The 18,309-nt window shown below is 48.7% G+C and overlaps 1 protein-coding gene across 4 annotated transcripts in view; it reads left to right on the top strand.

Annotated features, from left to right (window-relative positions):
- The window catches only part of RBM6 (RNA binding motif protein 6), a 62,229-nt gene extending 44,176 nt beyond the window's left edge, over window positions 1–18,053 (top strand). For 3 of the 4 annotated variants that reach the window (XM_062585572.1, XM_062585573.1, XM_062585570.1), the window contains 17 exons: window positions 222–296; window positions 1,978–2,038; window positions 3,169–3,237; window positions 4,433–4,684; window positions 5,870–6,030; window positions 6,779–6,876; window positions 7,373–7,415; window positions 7,966–8,026; window positions 8,999–9,090; window positions 9,776–9,928; window positions 10,574–10,663; window positions 11,390–11,479; window positions 12,115–12,384; window positions 13,224–13,298; window positions 13,912–14,009; window positions 15,248–15,359; window positions 17,748–18,053. In XM_062585572.1, coding sequence (XP_062441556.1) covers window positions 222–296; window positions 1,978–2,038; window positions 3,169–3,237; window positions 4,433–4,684; window positions 5,870–6,030; window positions 6,779–6,876; window positions 7,373–7,415; window positions 7,966–8,026; window positions 8,999–9,090; window positions 9,776–9,928; window positions 10,574–10,663; window positions 11,390–11,479; window positions 12,115–12,384; window positions 13,224–13,298; window positions 13,912–14,009; window positions 15,248–15,359; window positions 17,748–17,873 — 1,926 coding nt within the window. In that variant the 3' untranslated portion in view covers window positions 17,874–18,053. The remainder of the gene's footprint in view (window positions 1–221; window positions 297–1,977; window positions 2,039–3,168; window positions 3,238–4,432; window positions 4,685–5,869; window positions 6,031–6,778; window positions 6,877–7,372; window positions 7,416–7,965; window positions 8,027–8,998; window positions 9,091–9,775; window positions 9,929–10,573; window positions 10,664–11,389; window positions 11,480–12,114; window positions 12,385–13,223; window positions 13,299–13,911; window positions 14,010–15,247; window positions 15,360–17,747) is intronic. The other variant, XM_062585574.1, reaches the window with a different exon arrangement.
- Window positions 18,054–18,309: the final 256 nt, after the last annotated feature.

Here is an 18,309-nt window from a genome sequence, read left to right as displayed (position 1 = left end):
GAATATGCAGCTTTGTAGCTCAGTGCTAGAGCAGGGCACAGGCATTTTCCCTGACACTTCCATGACAAAGCTCCAGCCAACTGAGCCAGGTGACTTCTTCCCCTTCTCTGTTTCACTTGTGAAACAAGGCCTTTAGAAATCAGAGTTTTAACCCTTTTCTTTGCCTTTGAGTCGTCTCATTGTGCTGGGCACATGCGTCATTTATCTCGTTGTCTCAACAGGGAACCCTTTCGATTGGCGGCAAAGAAGTGACCCTTGAGTACACTCCATGCCCAGAGTTTTGGCGCTGCAAACGTGTAAGTACATGGTCAAAGAAAGCTGTGTTCTGTTTCCTCTGCTGGCTTTTTGGGCAGTAGTAGCAGAGAAGAGCATTAGACATTTTTCTTAGTGGCTGAAGAGCCTTAAGGGTAAAACCTGTCCTGAAGCTCTTGCATCTTCTAAGCTTCTGTGTTTCCCTTAGCTTTCTTCGTTACTGCCTATGAGTGCCTGTTTCTTTGTTACAAGTAGCAAGTGCCTGTACACAGAGCAATTTCCTTCCTATGCAGCAGCTCCCTTTTAACATGTGAGACTGGGGATGTGTATGTGGATCCATTCTCCTTAAAAGCCAAAATGAGGTACTGATCCTGCCAACCAAAAATGAGCTAGTTTTGCTGTAGTTTGCCTGTGTAACCGTGAGTGTTTCTGCTGCCCAGATAACTAGGGCTTTTACCGCTGTAATAGTGCAAATCTCCCCTCTGTCATCACACAGGAGCTTGTGATCTAGATATAAATGCAATAAGTGCGGCATCCAGGCAGCAGTTAATATAGGCTGGGACTTGCCCCTTTCTAGAGAGGCACGATTGCTCAAGTGGCACAGTCGGTCACGAGTGCTCTCCCATGCTCTTCCTATGAGTCTTCCAGAACAGATGATTTCACCTGCAGTAGCTTGGTGCTGAAGTGCTAGAGTGAAGAGCTGGGGTTGTTACCCCCATTTCCACTGACTGCAAGCCAAGTGGTTGCAGCAGGGTGGGAAGGGGCTCTTATATTCCTGCCTTGTCCGCTGGATCACATTAGTGTACCAAGACCCTCGTTGAGACTAACAGGACACACTCCAATCACCAGCAAAGCCACTGTTAGGGACTGCTACTGTCCTTGTCTGTGCTTGCAGTGCTCCAGGGATCCGGTAGAGACAGAACCATGCAGCGGTTTCACAGTAGCTCTCAGTGCAACAAGAAGTATCTGGAATATATATCCCTACAGTTTCTGGGCACAAGCATGACCTTAAAGAGCTATTTTATGCCTCAGAGCTTTTGCAGGGCCTCAGAAGAAAAACTAATATGAATCAATGCATTTATGAAGAGCTTGAGCAGGGAGTTAGGGATGCCATATTCAGAGAGAACGGTGATGGTGCAGCGCTTGACTCTTTTCATGGTATTTCTGGGATGACTTTTCCAGCCCATTCAGCTTCACCTCTCAGTTGGCAGGTGCATGTTTGTTGACTGTCCCTGTGCAGAGAATTGCATCAGCATGTAGAAGTGCCTTATAGCTCAAACGACTGTGTCACTACTTCAGGAGTCAGCTGAGACATGAAAAAACAAAAGTAACAGGATTCTACAAAGCAATATGGTAGTTGGCAGTATGATGTCCAACGTGGAGCTTTTTTAGCCAGCATCCTGTGGGAGGGGAAAGGTTCTGTCTGGGTTACTAGTGAAATGCCTCAGTGGTGTGAACAAATCTGTGCTCAGAAGCTGTGTGAAAATCCTTCTGTTCCCAAGCCAGTCCCAGCTGTGAGCCATGTGAGCTTTTTCCTTGCATTTCAGCCTAGGTTTTGCTTCCTTCCTGCTGACATTGCCTGTCCCCTATCTCAGACTGTCTCCGTAACTTTTCCATGGCTATAACTTGCTATTCAAAAGCATTGCAGTGTTTGACCCTCTGGAGTATGTTGCTCCCACCACCTTCAAAATGCGACTGCCTCATGCTGTCCATCTTCCATTGCAGTGTAAGGTGTGTACTGTGGGCTACAGATCTTCCTGCTCCTATTGCAAGCTCCCAAGAGATGGTGAGTATATCTGGCCCCCCTTGCATTTTATGCATTAAAAGCTTCATTTGCCCTAACAAGTAAGTTTCTGTCTTCTGGTTTCTCTGTGCTTGTGGTGGATTAGTTGAGCAGCTATATAGGGGCGTTATTAATCTTGCTTCATGTAGACCCTTTTCCCTGTCTGTTGTAAAGTTGTTGCATGTGGATGTGCTGCTGCCAGGCTCTCTCTGCTCTTGTGAGTCTTGGTGGAGAGATACCTTACCTTTCCTTCCTGTTGTTTTGGCATCATTCCTCACACATGGTGTTAGAGGTTGTGTCTCCTCCAGGACTGTGAGCTGGGTCTGTTGGCCATGAGTGAGATGTCTTCCCTCCAACCCATCTCTCTTGGCAGCTGCATGTTTTTAATGTTACTGATTTGAGGCTCCCCAGATAAGAGGTGAATTCCGGACTTGAACTGCTAAACTCACTTTGGTGACTGGAAGGCTGTTGCGTGCAACAGTGTTGGGCCTCGTGCAGGAGCTTCTCCCAACCCCAGCAGCACCTCTGCTCTTTTAGGCTGGGGTGGAGCTAGTGCCAAAACACACTCTCTTCAGGAACTACTTTCTTTTGGATGAGCGGATAAAGCAGGTGCTGTATAAGCTTGGACTCTGCTGCTTTTTTTCAAGCTGATTTCTGATATTTTATTGCCACATGCCCTAGACAGAAGGTCGTTAAAATACCTGCTGGTGCAGAGCTCCATTTACTGAAGCACTGTTCCTGTGGATATTGTGCTTTCCTTTCACTATGGCTCCTCCAGCAGCATTAGGGAGGCAGAGTTCATATAACTGCCTTGCTTGGTCAACACCACTGCAGATTGTAATCAAAACTGCTGAGGAGCAAATTAAACAGAGCCTTTAAGATGCTGTGAAGACTGATTGTGTTACATTCCCCTTACTGACCTGGGTGGGGTTTTGCTTGTTTTGTTTTTTTTGGTTTTGTTTTTTTTAATTGTGAGAATGCTTGTGATAAGATAACCCCTGTATGTCTGTCCCTTGTTAGGTAAAATAAGTGAAGTCTCTAGGTGTGTGCTGTCATTACCGCAGATCTGCATGAGTTTTTGCCTGCTGTGTGACTGATGGTCTTGAAATGGATTTAATATGCCTCTCTTACAGGCAGCAGAGCAGGCCCAGAGTCCAGAGGTGGTTCTGAGGGAGAAGATACACCAACTGAGCAAGAATTCAGTAAGAGAACTGCTCTCTCTAACTCTGGGGTTGTGCTTATGTTCTTTGGGATTGAAGTTGTTTAAGGACCATGGTTTTATGAGTATTGATGAAAACATGTAATTTGCATGAGCAGTTCTCACAGCTGCACATGCAGACTGGTTTCATATGCAAATTTTACATGAGCTGCTACTCATGGAGCATAGCCAAAAGTCTGCAGGCTCCAAGCTTGAGACAAATTAGTACAGGACTATCTGACATGAGCTGTACTGACAACCAAGCAGGTCTGTGTGCAGCTGTCTCAACATTTATCTGCTAAATGAATGCACATTCTACTGTGTCTCTTGCTTCCCACTGCCCAAACAGAGTAAGAGCTGGAAGTTGCTCTGTGAGGGAATTTAAATGGTGCAGTTTCACTATACCAAGTCTTGAGCTCTCATTTCTTCCTCTTAGTGGGAAGAGATCTCAAGGCTCTCAGCAGTTAAAGGCTGGTGACATCTGACTTTTGCAGCCCCACAGCTTAGGCTTCCCTTTCTAACAGCTTTAGAAACTTAGGCAAGGATCTTTCTTGAAGTGAGGCCAGATATTTCAGAGGCCCGCAAGTACAAAACCTTAAAGGGCTTTGATTTTTCTCTATATTGCATAGCTAGCTTGTAGCGAGGGAGGGTTTCCATGTAGTGTCTGCGTCGTCTGTGGTGAGTAGGTACCTGGTAAAATCAGTGACTGAAATATGCCACATTTCACTTAGTAATCATAGCTATCTGTACCTAGTTTTCTTTTAACCTAGAGATAATGTGACAAATACTAGTCTGTGATACTGCTCAGCTATGAGTGTTTAAAAATACATCAGGCATAGTAACAATATCTCTGCAAAGTGGGTTGTCGTGGACCTGGATGGGCAAAATCTAAATTCATCTTTGATTCATGTTTGGTCAGGCAAAAACCAATACCTAAAGGACGCAGAAAAGCCTCTTGGCTCTGACAGGAGAGGTCAGGTAAAGGACCTCAACGTGAAACAAGGCTGTGGAAGGATGAGCTGTGTATCTGCCTTTCCACACTTTCTGTCGATCAGGTCTTAAGATGTGGGGTATGCAAAAGGCATAATAGGTTAAATAGTCCTTTTTAAGGCCATTTGCTCCAGTGGCCAGAAGACAGTGGAAGAAGACATTTGCTGAAACACTGAATATGGAGCCAGTCCCTATCTCTTCTCTAATAGCAGAGACAAAACTTGAAAAACCTGAGCAAGAGTTATCAGGACAACCAGGATCTCCAAAGCAGTCTCTCCAGCCATCAGCTCCTGCTCCACAGCAGGAGTGCCAGCCTCAAGAACAGGAGCCAAGGAAGAGAGATGAAGGGAGAGAGCGGCGACCCTCACAAGAGAAAAGAAGGGACACAGACCGGCACCAGGAACTGCCTTCCCAGAGAGAAGCAGAGGAAACCACACCACAGGACAGTGGAGGAAGCAGAAGTGAGTGGCAGAGGGGCCAAATTTGGGCTCCTGATGATTGTGTTGCATGAGGCCATCAGCAGAAAGGGTAGCATTTCACTGAAACTTCTGGATGTTGTTTCCATATGGTAAAAATCCATGGCATTGGGTGATGACAGGCCCTCCAGTTGCAAAGGTGTTGGCAGGTTGTCTTTAGGAAAACGAAATCAGGGCAAGCTGTCTCCTGGATGGTACAGTTAGCTTAGCACAGAAGCAAGGATCTCTTTGGGCAGAGGTTGCCCTGGGCTGAACTCCTTGGAGGAGGGGCGTCCTTTCTGCTCTGTTTTCTGGAAAGGGAAGGTCAGCAATTGGAGAGGGTAGTCTGAACACCTTGCAGACAGGAGAGAAAAGAAGTGCTGGCTTTCAGACTCCAAAGGGGCCAGCCGCTCAGGGCCTGCTCCCCAGCCTACTCTTTCTCTTTCAGTCCATGTCGGTGCAGACACTCAGCCATATCACTCCCCCTTCCCCTTTGCAGGGGAACCATCCTGGACCAGAGCAGAGCTCTTGTGTGTGGTTAGCAAGTCTTACTCAAGTGGGGTCACTTTATCCCAGAGGGAGAAGGGAGAAGGGGTGGGTCCCACATGATCTTGCTGCACTGCAGGCCTCTGTTGGGGTGTGAAGTGTCCCAGAGAGCCCTTGGCTCTCCAGTGAAGTCTGAGCAGCTGCAGAGTGGAGTGGAGATAGAAACCTTTGCTTCCCATCACTCAGCCCTTGAACTATCGCTGCTCCCTTTGTCGAGAGGTTTTCGTAGGCGGCAGTGCTGTGATGCAGGCTCCCTTGACACTGCCCTGCGCTGTGGCATATCCTAGCTCCCGGCATTCATTGCCGCTGTAGGATGCTGGGAGGAGAGCTGTGCTTTGCTGCCACTGGGGTCTGTGGATGACGCAGCCTTGGCCCTTGCACAGGGGCTCCTTCTACGTAATTCAGCAGCGACGGTGTTTACGTTTGGTGCCAGAAGTGGGGAGGCAGCACCGCACTGAAAGGAGACAGGCAGATTAGACCCTGCACCCAGGGAGTAAGGTTTGTGCAGCATTTTGCTGCAAGACGTCGTGCTGTTGGCGCGCGTGGTTTTAGTTTTACCTCTGCTGTCACAATAAACCCATGTTGGAATTGATCTTTGTTTAATACTTTTAGTCTCCCCACCACCTTTCTCTTTCTGCTTCTCAGCAATTATACTGAAGCGTATTACTCGATTCACCCCCCCGGAAGTGATTGTGGGGCTCCTGGCCCCATATGTGCATCTTTCCACATCCAGTGTGCGCATCATGAAGAACAAGGCTGGCCGGATGGGGCAGACCTATGGCTTCATAGAGCTGGAGTCACATGCTGTAAGTAGCTTTCTGCCTTCACACTTGTCCTCTCTTGGCAGCTATAGCCAGTAGAAGAAGAGGAATCTTAGGAATGTAGGAAATAGCTGTTTTTGTGAGCTAGCTGTCCTGAAGCTGTGGCTCTCCTGCTTGCCTGGCTAGGCGTAGGGAGTATCTCTTTGCGCTCTCGTGTCAGGAGCCAAAGATTAAGTCCGTCATTACAGCTGTGATGCTGAATGAGTTTCTTGCCTTGGTACGTCTTATTGTAGACCTCCTCAAACTTAAGCATCTTTTGCATAGATTTTTTTTCTTTGTTTGCAGGGTCCTCAAATTTAAAGCTCTCTCTTTGATAAAGGGGCAAATCTTAACTAACAGGCAGTGCCACACTGGAAGGTTCACATTTTTCTCCTTGGTCAGGGTGATACACAGACTCCATATCTGTGTTTAACATTGATCCAGAGAGTATTGACCAAAAGTCTTTGGGGCAGCAGCAACCACTGTGCTGCATGGTCAAGGCCCTAGGAGAACGTGGTTCTTAACTGTCAAGAAGATGGGCACAGGACAAGCAGAGAACCTGCCAATGCGTATATCCTTTTTGTGACATCCTAAATACCTTCCTCTAATGCTTAGACAAACACATTGTAGTTCATGTTTTAGCATAGTCATCCAGGTGCTGCTCTTAGGCATAAATGCCTCCCTTAAGCCATTTCCCAAATCCCATCTGTCTGATGTTTCCTTGTCATGAATGCGAAATTCTCTTCTTTCACAGGAGGCACTGAGGTTGCTAAAGATATTGCAGAATCTGGATCCCCCAATCTGCATTGATGGACGTACCGTGGAAGTGAATCTTGCTACAGGGAGGAGAAGGTGCGGACAAATAAGGCAGTAGAGCTGCCCCTTGTTGTAAGACTGGAATTGCATTGTCAGCCTGAATGCCTAAAGGTTGGCACATGGATTAGCATAGAAGCTTCTACAACAGAAGTTTCTGCAAACTTAAAAATAGTTTGGAGAGGTGAATTTGAAGGAATCAGAGCAGAAACTTCAGTGACTGAGCAGTATGGGATGAATCATTTTATCAGGTGGCCTCCTCTTGTTATCCAGCCATCAAATCCCATTCTCAGGAGGTTAATGGGTTTGGCTTTTTAGAAAGCAGTTGGAGAGAATTGCCTTTGCTGATTCAGTTGGCATGATTTTTATGGCAACAGTGATCTACACAGCCTTTCTGTGTCCTGGGGTGTGCACAATCCAACACGTGACCATAGAAGATGCTCTTCCTGTCTTTGTGGTCCAGCTGATCGTTTTGAATACACTGAGGTTAATGTGAGGTCAGACAGGCATTAATCTACAGCCTTTATCTCCACAGGAATGACTATGGGGAGCATGGTGACAATTCCTACTACGGCCCGGTAGGTCTGCACAGCTTCCCAGCAGCTAGCAGAGAGGGGAGGGAGCACCAGGGGGAATAGGCCTGACTTTGTTTCGCTTCTGCCTTTGGACTGCTGAAATGTTAACATGCTGAAGGTGGAATGTTCACCTAACCTTGAAGTGTGCTTTTCACTGCCACTGTGCCAATAATGCTGGGATTATAATGTGCACAGAAGTGCAATGCAGAGTGCAGATGCTGCTGGGCTGGATTATTGTACGCTGCACCCTTACAGAGTGACTTACACTTCCATACTGCTAGTGCTACTGGGCTGCAGGGCTCTTTCTGTACAGGATGAGCTGGAGATTTTGATCTGGATTACCCTGAGCACCTGATGTAAAGCTTCTGTGAAGCTGGTCTTGTGCCTTGCATCACTGCTGGTCATTCTGTTAGATGAAAAGCCATGTCTGCTTGATCTCTATTTAGAGTAGTTAAATGATTGTTTTCCTGAACTGTGAGCCTGTGGGAGGAAAGAGAAACAATCTGATGTTTGTCAAAGTCTCTGATCTGTTTGTGTTGTTCACTTATTCCAGGGCAGAAGGGGCATGAGGGACAGGAGGGGCGGCGAATCACAGAGACGCACCAGAGCACAGTGTAAGCTAAGTCCTGCCTCACTCCTACCATGGAGCCTTTTCTTCCTTAAAAGGGCACTGACATGTAGAAATCATCCAGAAAATATTTTTAAAGGCTAAAAGTAGGTTTACTTGCTACACCCACTTCTGAGTTCCTTTGCCAATTTTGTTTAGTCATATTTTCCTATTCAGTAATGTGTTTCTCCTCTTACTGTGCAAAAGCTACAAGCAGATAAAGGAAAATTGCTACTTGCTTTCCTTGTTGTGTCAAACTGATGGGACAAAATCAGCCTGGCAATTACCAGATGAGATGGAAGAAAATACACTCTATGCAGCAGTGCCTGTAGCTGAAAAACTCTGCTGATTATTTTACGAGTGTATATGCAGTGCTGCTGAACAGAGTTTAATAAGAGCTTGGAAATGAGAAACATTCCTCATATTATGGGGGGTCTACCGTAGGCATAGCCCTGGATTTCAGCTGTTCCCGTAGAAGCAGTTGGCTCTCCTTTCTTGTCAGGGGCTTTTGTGCACTTACGGGGCAGAGGGGAGCAGGGGAGAGTCATTGCTTAAGCAAGGAGATCTTGTTTGTAAGAGCACAGATCTTCCTTGTCACGAGGGTAGGTGGAAGCAGAGCTGAAACTCATCCCCCCATTCTTTGGGAAATTACTGCATTTCAGCATATCTTTGTCCAGTCAGGTGTTGTCATCTGGTGATCTCAGCACAAACACTGTTAGTGTATTCTGATGGGGAAGTTCTTCCAGAGTTCTAAAACAGAAGGATTGTGAGAACCCATCTCCCTTCTTACTAGCTAAAGGATGAAAGATGTAGGTAGAGTGGTGTGAAGATACTCATGCCTCCCTTGCCAGGAGAGAGAATTTGTTCTGTCCCTCTCCTGATCTTTCACCAGTGCAGTATTTGCTGATGCTTTTGTCTTTGTAAGAGGCAAGTTCTCTCTTTGAGAAATGCTGATGTTAACTCTTACCTCTCCATTCAGCTCCATCAGATGTGTCCACATACATTTATGATCCTGAAACTGGGAATTACTATGATCCCATAGCTGGGACGTACTATGACCCCAGGACTCAGGTAAGTGCACAGGAAGGAAGCTTTGCACATAGCACGTTTCTTCAAAGTACCTTTCTGAGAATAGCTTTTGCAGCTAGAGTCTGAGAAGAGCTGGGATGGGACAGCATAGAGGTGGCTCTTCCTCTGACTGTATAGAAGGGATCCCACTTGATGGGAGGCAAGGCTAGGAACCAATTAGATGTGTCTTGAACCATTTACCTTGGCCCATGCAGCCCTACCTTTGGAGGGCTTTTAGACTCCTCTTTGTTAAACAGACTTGCAGGCAGAGCATCCTCGCTAGATTTTATTGGAGATATGAGACTTAACACTGTGTCTGCTAAAAGATGGGCAGCAGAACTCTGTTTTCATCTAGAGTTTCTTTGCTCCCCCAGCCCAGACAATGATAGTTACAGGGATACCAAAAAGGAGCCACCTGCAAAGGTTCCCTGGGACTGTCATTTTGTTTCCATGAGACCGTCCATGCTGCTGCTGAGATTGGGAGAGCAGGGCACTGCTCCGCTGACCTGGCTAGAGTAGACAGTCTTCTGCCTCAGCAAAGTCTTAAAGCCTTGGCTCTCTGCTGTCTGAGGCTCTGCTGTACAGTCCCTTCTTACTGTGCTGGTCTCTCCAGCCTAATAAGGACTCAGTCATATATTGAGAAGGTTGGCAGGGTTTTGGCTAAGTCTGTTCCAAATGCTGCTTTCAGAGAGAAGTCACAATAGACCGAGAAGCTTGCTCATCACCTACAGAGAGCAGAAGGCGGCGGCATGGGAGCCAAGAAAGGACGAATGAAAGAAAGGAGCCACACAGCAGGGACAACAGGGACAGAAAGGAGAAAGGGAAAAACACTTCTGCGAAGGTAAATCCCTTCTACAGTCACCATGGTTAGAGATCTGAGGCCAGGAGGCTGAGGTAAGAAATAAGATTAGGAAAAAAAGAGGCAGGGAAGTTTACAGAGGATTCAAAAAGGAAGGAACAGTGAGAGAAAGTGATGGAATACATGTAATCACCAGCAGGCCAGGAACACGGTTTGTTCTCCGGTCAGATGGGAGCAAGATCCTGAAATTTTTCTCTCTTGTGACATGAAGTCAGGGCTTCTCATCCCTTTCCTTGCGGTAGAGGATTCAGAAACATACTTGTAACCGGAGACACACTCACACTGCTTAAAACACCCAGCTGTTGTAACAGAGCCAGCAAAAATAGCAGAGATGTTTGAACATACCAGGTCAGATAATAACAGAGATTCAGCCCTGCCCGAACCACAGTTTCTGCTCCCACCAGACATCACAAACTGGAAGGTGAGGCAGGCAGTGTGGCTGGACTGCGAAGGTGAACTGAGATATAATGTGGATAATTTTCCCCCCGCCTCGCGTTTCTGCCTGCCTGGTTTCCATGGCTGCTCAGAAGTGGCTTCCCTGGTGCTGCATGTACTCTGACCCCTGTGCTGCTGATGGCCTAATGCCTATTGGTGGTTTGGGGGTCTTTTTGGTTTTTTTTTATCCAGAACGAGCCTGGAGAGGAGAGGTTCTTTGCAGAAGATGTCTTCAAAAAGCCATTACCTCCGTCTGTGAAGAAGGATGAGAGTGCAAGCCTGGTAAGGTGGTGCATAGCATTTGTTTTGCCCTGCTCAAGCATGAATAGTTAAACTAGAGCATTACCAGCGTAGTACTCTGCACAGCAGGTAGATATGAAACTTTACCACAGCGTTTATTTGTGCTACTCAACATACAAGTGAGTATCACAGGCTTGTCCTGTTGTGGTTCTGGGTCATTATAGTCTCTGTATTCAGAAGAATGAACACCTTGAAAACCCCACAGAGCTGTGTTGACAGTGGCCCTGTTGTTATCCTTTCTCCTCCTTGCCTTTAGTACTTGTCCTGTGGCCCATCCCTCAATGGGAAACAGGATTGTGACTCTTGCAGCAGCAGCAGGTTTCTCTGCTCCAACACGTGACAGGCTATGGGGGTAGCCTGGAATGCAGTCTGTGTCTGGGTGCTTTCCGTGTCCTTTGTGCAAGTGGAAGTCTATAAATGTGACCTATCCCTGCCCCAGCTCCCCCACTGGTCTGTGGCACAGCTGGGGCTCCCAGCACAAGACGGGAGTGAAGCAGGCTGGGACCGCACTGAGATCTGCTTCAGCCCTCTCTGAAAACAAGGGCGTCACCCCAAGGGAGAGAGACTCGGCCACCCCAGAATGGAAAATTCTCTCACCAAAAACACCACCTCCTTTCTGCTTGGAAGCCGGTTAAATGGGCGCATAACTCTGTGCACGGACTAGGAACAGTCTGTGGCAATCTTAACACCCTATTTTGACTGTTTCAGAATGAGTCTGGAGAGGAGAAATTCTCTGCAGAAGATGTCTTTAAAAAGCCATTACCTCCCTCTGTGAAAAAGGATGAGAGTGCAGCCCCGGTAAGACACTCCCTGGAACTGTTTTTTTCCCTTGATTTAGCCTGGGTAGATGACTAGGGGGACTCTCCAAAGCCTGGCTGTGACTTGGGTGGCAGACATGCCAGCTTCTCCTGCCAGAGAAGGGAGCACTGGAGAGAGAACAGCAGAGATGGTTTGCTTTATAATGCTGAGCTTTTTTATGGAGTTCTAACACAGGGAAAATTTGAGACTAGCATCTGAGCAAGGTCTCCTCATTTGAGCAACTGTTGCGCAGAATGCTCTGCCAGCCTGCCTCTGGACCGAGCAAGGCCACACCTCACCGACCCTTATTGCTGGAAGAAGTGACTGACAGCCACTCTGTGCTAAATAGCTGCTTCTTTTGTCAGCACCTTGTACTTTGGTGCCAGGTTTTCCCAATCCTCTACACACCTAAGCGTGGCCTGTGTTGAGAACAGAAGAGCTTCTACCCTGTAATGTTTGAATGCCCATCAGCCAGTTTCTTTCCATCCCTGCCCATGCTGCTGGGATGCTGCTCTCTAGCTCTTGGGCTGGAACAGAGACAGAAGAGGTGGGGAGATAGGTTGGGGAAGCAGAGTCAAACAGGGCAGAGTAGGCTTGATGCTGTAAATTGTCATGCTGTTCTGCCTCTCCCTCAGCCGAAGGCAGTGAACCCTCTGATAGGACTTTTGGGAGAGTATGGAGGAGATAGTGACAATGAAGAGGAGGAGGAAGAAGAGGAACAGTCACAGGCGCAGTGGATGCCACCTCCCCACCCATCAGCACAGCGCGAGGAACAGCCAAGGAAGGCCAAGGCCAGTGACGACAAGCTGACCGACTGGAACAAGCTGGCCTGCTTGCTGTGCAGGAGGCAGTTTCCCAACAAGGAAGTGCTCATCAAGCACCAGCAGCTCTCCAACCTACACAAGGTACGGGGAGCTGGTGGCTCAGGGGCTGTGTGTGTGCAGCTTTGTGCTCTGCGGGGAGAAAGGAAGCAGCTGGGTGGGAAGGGTGCAGAGCTGGACACGAGCAAGCGAAGTTCCTATCAAAGCTGTGTTCAAAGCCTCCCATCACAGGCTTATAACCAGCACTGTTACTAACTAAATTGGAGCAGACTTCTGACCAGTGGGCACAAGTAACACCACCCTGGTAGACACGCTCAAGAGGAATGTATGTTAACAGCTTCATAGTCTGTAGGCTTGCAGGAAGCTCTGTGACACAGTGGAGCATATCATACCATGCAGGTGAGCAGTAGCCCCACCTGAGCATGCTGGAGCTGTGGGAAGGGGACCTAAGCTAAGGAGCAGGGATCCAGCCCATCTTGCGTGGGGCTACGAGCAGGTTCCCTAGGCATCGCCTGAGCTGCTTGCTGCTGCCATGTGATTGCCAATGGTACTCTGTGGAAATACGCTTGTAACATCAGGCTGTGACTTTTCGAGCGGTACTGAGATGGCTCAGGCTTGAGGAGAGTGAGGTGTTTGCAGGCTCAAATGTGATAGTAGTGAGAGATAGTAGTGAGAACGTACTTAGCATTTGCCTCCCTACATTCTGTGCTACCTTTGAGCTCTTCCTGCTGGGTAGCCTGCTCTGCTGTGGGAGAAAAAAGGTTCCTGGCCACTGTGGAGCAGCAGGCATTTGGGGCTGCATGAGAAGCCTTTGCATCTGGCATAGTGCAGGATACTGTTTTTATCTGTGCTCCTTGTGGGCACAACAAATGACCCTAACAGCTCTTATCTGATGACACTGGCTTCTGCTTTCTTCCTTCCAGCAAAACCTGGAGATACATATGAAGATCAAACGGTCTGAGCAGGAACTGGCATATTTGGAGAAAAGAGAGCGTGAGGTAGGTTTTGTGGTGCTGGGCAGACTCCTGCTTGTGGCCCTGCGCTAGGGGAGCATTGGTCCCAGACAGACCAACCACACGTACAATTGTTCCGAGAGATATCAGGTTGCAGCCGGGGCATCAAATGTCCCCCAAAGGGTTTTACGTTGAGCTGCAGGCCACACCCTGCATTTGGACCTGTAGATAATGCTGTGACTTCTAAGAGCAGGTTCTCCCAAAAGGGTCTGAGTGTGGTTCTGTTGCCCAGCAAAGCAATGTTGGGCATTCTAAGTGGGTCCCAGATTTCCATCCAAGACTGATGCAGGGTGTGGGCTGCTGCTGCCCAGCCAGGAGTGGGGAGAGTTGTAGCTGCCCCTTGTTCAGAAGCTAGTAGAGCTGCTCCTAGCTCTATAGCTGGAAGGCTTCAACCACAGGTCCAGGTCAGCCTGACAGATGCCCTCAGGATAAATGGACTGTGGGTTCTGCAAACATGCAGGGTTTGTGGGTCTCCAGGGCACATTTCTGTTCACCTGAGGATTAGTGACTGAGATGAGACCTTGCTGCGGAGCAGTCTCCTGTGGAGTGTTGAATTCTTCATAGCTTCTGTACTGACTTTGTTCCTTCTGATGTGAAGGGAAGATACAAAGACAAGGGAAACGACCGGAGAGAGAAATACCAGCAGATGGATTCACCGGAGAGGAAACGATTCAGATATGATCGAGACTCAGAGAGGTAATGACTGCTGTTGGTTAGATCTTTCTGAGGCTGCTGATGGCAGGATGGCATGTGAGCAGCTGATATGCCAAGGCCAGGAACTAGCTGGTGGGGAAGATCTGCAAGGATAGCAGCCTGGCAGGCTGTGACTCTTGCACATAGAGGTCCCCAAAGTGCGAGCCTGTCGTGAAGTAGGACATCCCTGAGAAGGCTAGGGGTGGAGAGGAGAGACAAGCTGTCAGGTGCTGGGTGGATGGGGTGGGAGTTGTGAGGGTGTCTGGCTAGGTGCAGGAAGCAGAGTGTGGTCTGTTTGCAGCCACCTCATCCTTAAGGCATTTGCTGTCCTCCTGCCTAGGCATGAAGCCATCAGGAGAAAGAGCAGAGCTGTGTTTTGTCTGTTCCACTGACTCAGAAAACACTAGGAGCCATTTCCATCTCAGTCAGAGCGGGAGGAGGAGGAAAGCACGTGCTGTGCAGAGCTCTCTCGAAAGGCCCGCCTGCTGTGAGCGCACGTGTTCCAGCGGGCTGAGCTGCTGCTGAAGGCAAAACTGGTTATGTGCCTGTTTGCTTCTGATCAACTACCTCAGGAAGGAAACCTTTCCTTCATGTCTCGCCATTCAGAAATCTGTATCTTGTCTTCCCTCTCTTTCTGTGGAAGAGCTGTGGATAACCTGAAGCAGTTTGCATGCAGTGTTACCAGGAAGTGCTGTAGTGCACTTTGCTGAGTGTGAGAAGCTATTGTTATGCTGGACTGTTTTCAAAACTGGGTTCTGGTAAAGGGTCTTGGATTAATAATGACCAGGAGGGAAAAAGTATGCCGTGGTCAACACTGCATCAGTTTTGCTCAGTGACCACAGCTCTTGCAGCACTGGAAGAAACAAAAGATCTAACAGAACAGCAGAGATTGGACTTCACTTCCTTGCTGTTGCTAAAACTCAGATTAAGAAATACAAAGCATTTGCACAAAATGTTCCTGGTCTTCTCATACCATAAATATTTTGGAGCCTGAGCTCATTTCCTGTGCCCTGTTTTTTTTTCTCCACTTAGGTTGGGCAAGGAGTTATGTCGTCAGAGGTGTCTGAGCCCTGCATGCAGAGTGCACTGTGGTGAATTTGTTGGCAGCATGCTTCTTAAGCAATCTGGGTACCTCTCAGGAGAGGTTGGGATGTCAATGGAGATGCCATTAGTAGTGTTAAAAATCCCTGACGTGTCTGAAGCACCACAAAGCTGCATAATTGATACTGTCTCTTTTGCAGTGACTATGACCCGAGGATTGATAGTAACAACAAAGGAAACCGAATGTTGCAGTCCCCAGGGTGGAAGAAGGGGCTGGGCCACAACCAGCAGGGCACAACATCACCAATGGAGGTAAATCTTCTCTTTTCTTCAAAACAAATCACCATCTGTCAACTGGTGATGTCTCCCCAGGCAGCTGGAGAGAATTCTCAACCGGAGCAAGAGTCAATCTGCAAGAATCAGCACCCACTTGATGGACTAAGTCTGGTCTGAGTGCACTGGTTAAATCTAGGAGGGGCTGCAGGCATGTCAGTAAGGAAGGGTTAGCTTGTGAATGGATCGGGAGGGCTGGAAACGGTGATGGTGAGTAGGGAGGGTGTAAGCATCTGATTAATACCTGTACAATATTACCAGCACTGGGCAGGAGAAGGGCAGGTGTTTGAACAGGTCGCTAGCTCGATGCTCTGCAGCAATGTCTGGCTGGGGAGAAAAGGTGAACCACCTCCCGGGAGACATGAGCGTAGCCGAAGCCCACAGGGCACCTGCTGTTGTTTTTGTGCTCTGCTTGGTGTTTGTGAGACCCCAGCTGCAGTTCTGGACACTGGACTTTGAGAAGGGGACCAGGGTACATCCTCATCGGATGAGGAGCGATCCCTTATCACCAAAGAGCTTCAGGGACAGGCAGGGTTGAGCAGATCCTGCCTTTTGGGGCAGTGGCCTTTTATGCACCTGCCAGTTCTGCCCTCTCTGATGCTCACATGAGCCTTAATTTACTAGAGGGAATTTACCTGGGACAGTTTATCTGTTGACAGTGTTTTTGATCAATCTTAAGACTGCAACCTGCAGTTTGAAATAACTAGAAATCTTCTGCCCGTGTTGGTGACTCCACTACCAGGTTGTTCACGTTCACCGCTGTTTGTGCCTGCCACCCGGGCACACTGCAGCAGTAGTTGTGTGATGGTTATGAGGAGCTGATCAAGGGCAAAAGAAAGGGTTGGTTTTTTGTGGGTTGTTTCCAGCTCCATTTGCCTCGCTCTGCAGCCCGCACAGGCAGCGCTGAAGGCACAGTTTGAGCTCAGGTCTGAGCGCCACTTCAGCAGTGGCAGGGAAAGCATCTGGGCAGCTGCGTGGTGCTATGGTTGGTCAGGCAAGTAAGACAGGATCTTTTCCAGTGGATTAGTTCCTGATCTCCTTCACTGTGTACCATGCAGACAGTTACCGCAGCGCTGTAGAGGGGCAGCGAGGTGTGCGAGGCACTAATGGCTGCTTAGGCCATCGTTCTGCAGAAATGCATTGAGTGAGCAGCCCAGGATGTCCAGGCCTGGAGGGAACTGCTCTGCCCCTTGCCCTGGAGGCCAGGGGCACGTGGGCAGCACCAGCCCCTGGTGGCTGTGATCGCTCGCTCTGGTGGGTTAGTTGCCCGACTGCTTCACGCTGTGCTGTTAGCACTTCTCCAAAGGACGGGGCAATGTGCCAGCACTGCTCGTATTGCAACATTAAGTTTGCAATCAAGTATATCATTGAAGGCAAATATTTGAGGCTTTGCGACATGTTTGTTTGAGCCCACACACCAAAAAATGCAAGATTCCCTCTTCAGTTCAGATAGCAAGAACTGGCCCCAGCTGCTGTTCAGTCCTCACTGAGTTTTCTGCAGCCGTAACATGGGCTTTGTCAAGCAGCCAGCGCCAGCGAGGCGCTCTGGGAGGTCTGACCTATAATCAGGCTCCCTGCCCTGGATGGGGGAGCTGATCGCAAGACACAACCCTGGCACAATTCCTATAAAGACCTCCCAGAAGAGCCCTAGAGGGGTGCTTTCTGCCCGCTTCCCAAGCCGTGCTGGGCAAAGCCATGCGTCCAGTTCAGCCCTAGGTAACTTTGATCTCTCTGCCTAATTGGTCACATCTCTTGTATCCAGCTATGTCATGCTTAAAAGGAAATAAAACTTTCAGCCTTGGACCTGCTCTCCTGGGCTCACTCTGGACAGGTATAGCTGAATAATTTAGACACTGGCTGCACAAGCCAGTCGTTTAAAAAACAACCAGAATTCAGAATGAGCCACGAGAGCCCATGAGAACTCCATTAGGAGTTCTCCATTAGGGAGAAAACAGCTGAGCTTGGGCAAACGCAAGCTAACTGCAGAGCAGCTCCCCAGGAGCCTGGCGCTCTTGCTGACGCTTTCCTTCTCTCTCCAGTCCTCACGCACACGTGGCCGCCGCTCGTCGGCTGCTTTGGCATGTTTTGGCTGCCTGCTCCTGCGCCGCTGTGCGCTGACATTGCTCCCCCGAGCCAGTCCCCGTGGTTCAGTTCTCTCCTGGCATTTGCTGCTTGTGGCTTTGTTGCTTGCAAAGCTCCGGTAGTTTCTCCCGAGCAGCTTTTGGGGGAACGGAGCGTGCTACCCTCACCCCTTCCGCGAGGGAGTAGTCAGCTGAATCCATCCTGGAGCTGCCAAGGGGAAGCCTTTGCTTTGTGGGCAGCAGGCAAGGAGGAGAAATCACTAATACCAGCTGCGTCTGCTTTCAGGCAGAAAATCGGAAGAAGGGACCTGGCTTTGGAGCCCAAGGGAAGCCCGGCAAGAGGCAGTCCAATGAAACGTACCGCGACGCGGTCAGGAGGGTCATGTTCGCCCGCTATAAGGAACTTGAGTGAATGATGGGGAATACCCTAAGCCTGTCTCTCTCCAGCTCTGTCTCTTTCTCTCTGTGTCATGTTCTCTTGGGGTTTGGGGGGGGTTGTTTGGGGGTTTTTTTTTTGTTTGTTTTTTGTTTTTTGAATTGTTAAAGGTTTTGCTGCTAGAATTTTTTTTTTAATAAAACTGAAAATTTGTCAGTGATGTTTCACCATCTCTTCTCTGAAATAGCATGTTTTAAAAGCGTGTTTTGTTTCAGAAAATTCCCATCATCTTTTCCTCTCTGGTGATGAGGTCCCTGGGACTCGTGGGGCTGGGACAGGTTTTTCCTTTGCTGCCGTAGCAGATCTGTCCCAGCTGCACTCAGGGGTCACTTGGTGGCTCTGCCAGCAATGCCACCGTCCTGCAGCAAGTTCCCTGCCACTTCAGGCACTGCCGGCCGCCTCTGCCTGAGGC

Source organism: Rhea pennata, chromosome 12 (genome assembly GCF_028389875.1).
Source record: "Rhea pennata isolate bPtePen1 chromosome 12, bPtePen1.pri, whole genome shotgun sequence".
NCBI lineage: Eukaryota > Metazoa > Chordata > Aves > Rheiformes > Rheidae > Rhea > Rhea pennata.
This window is presented reverse-complemented; position numbering and strand designations above follow the sequence as displayed.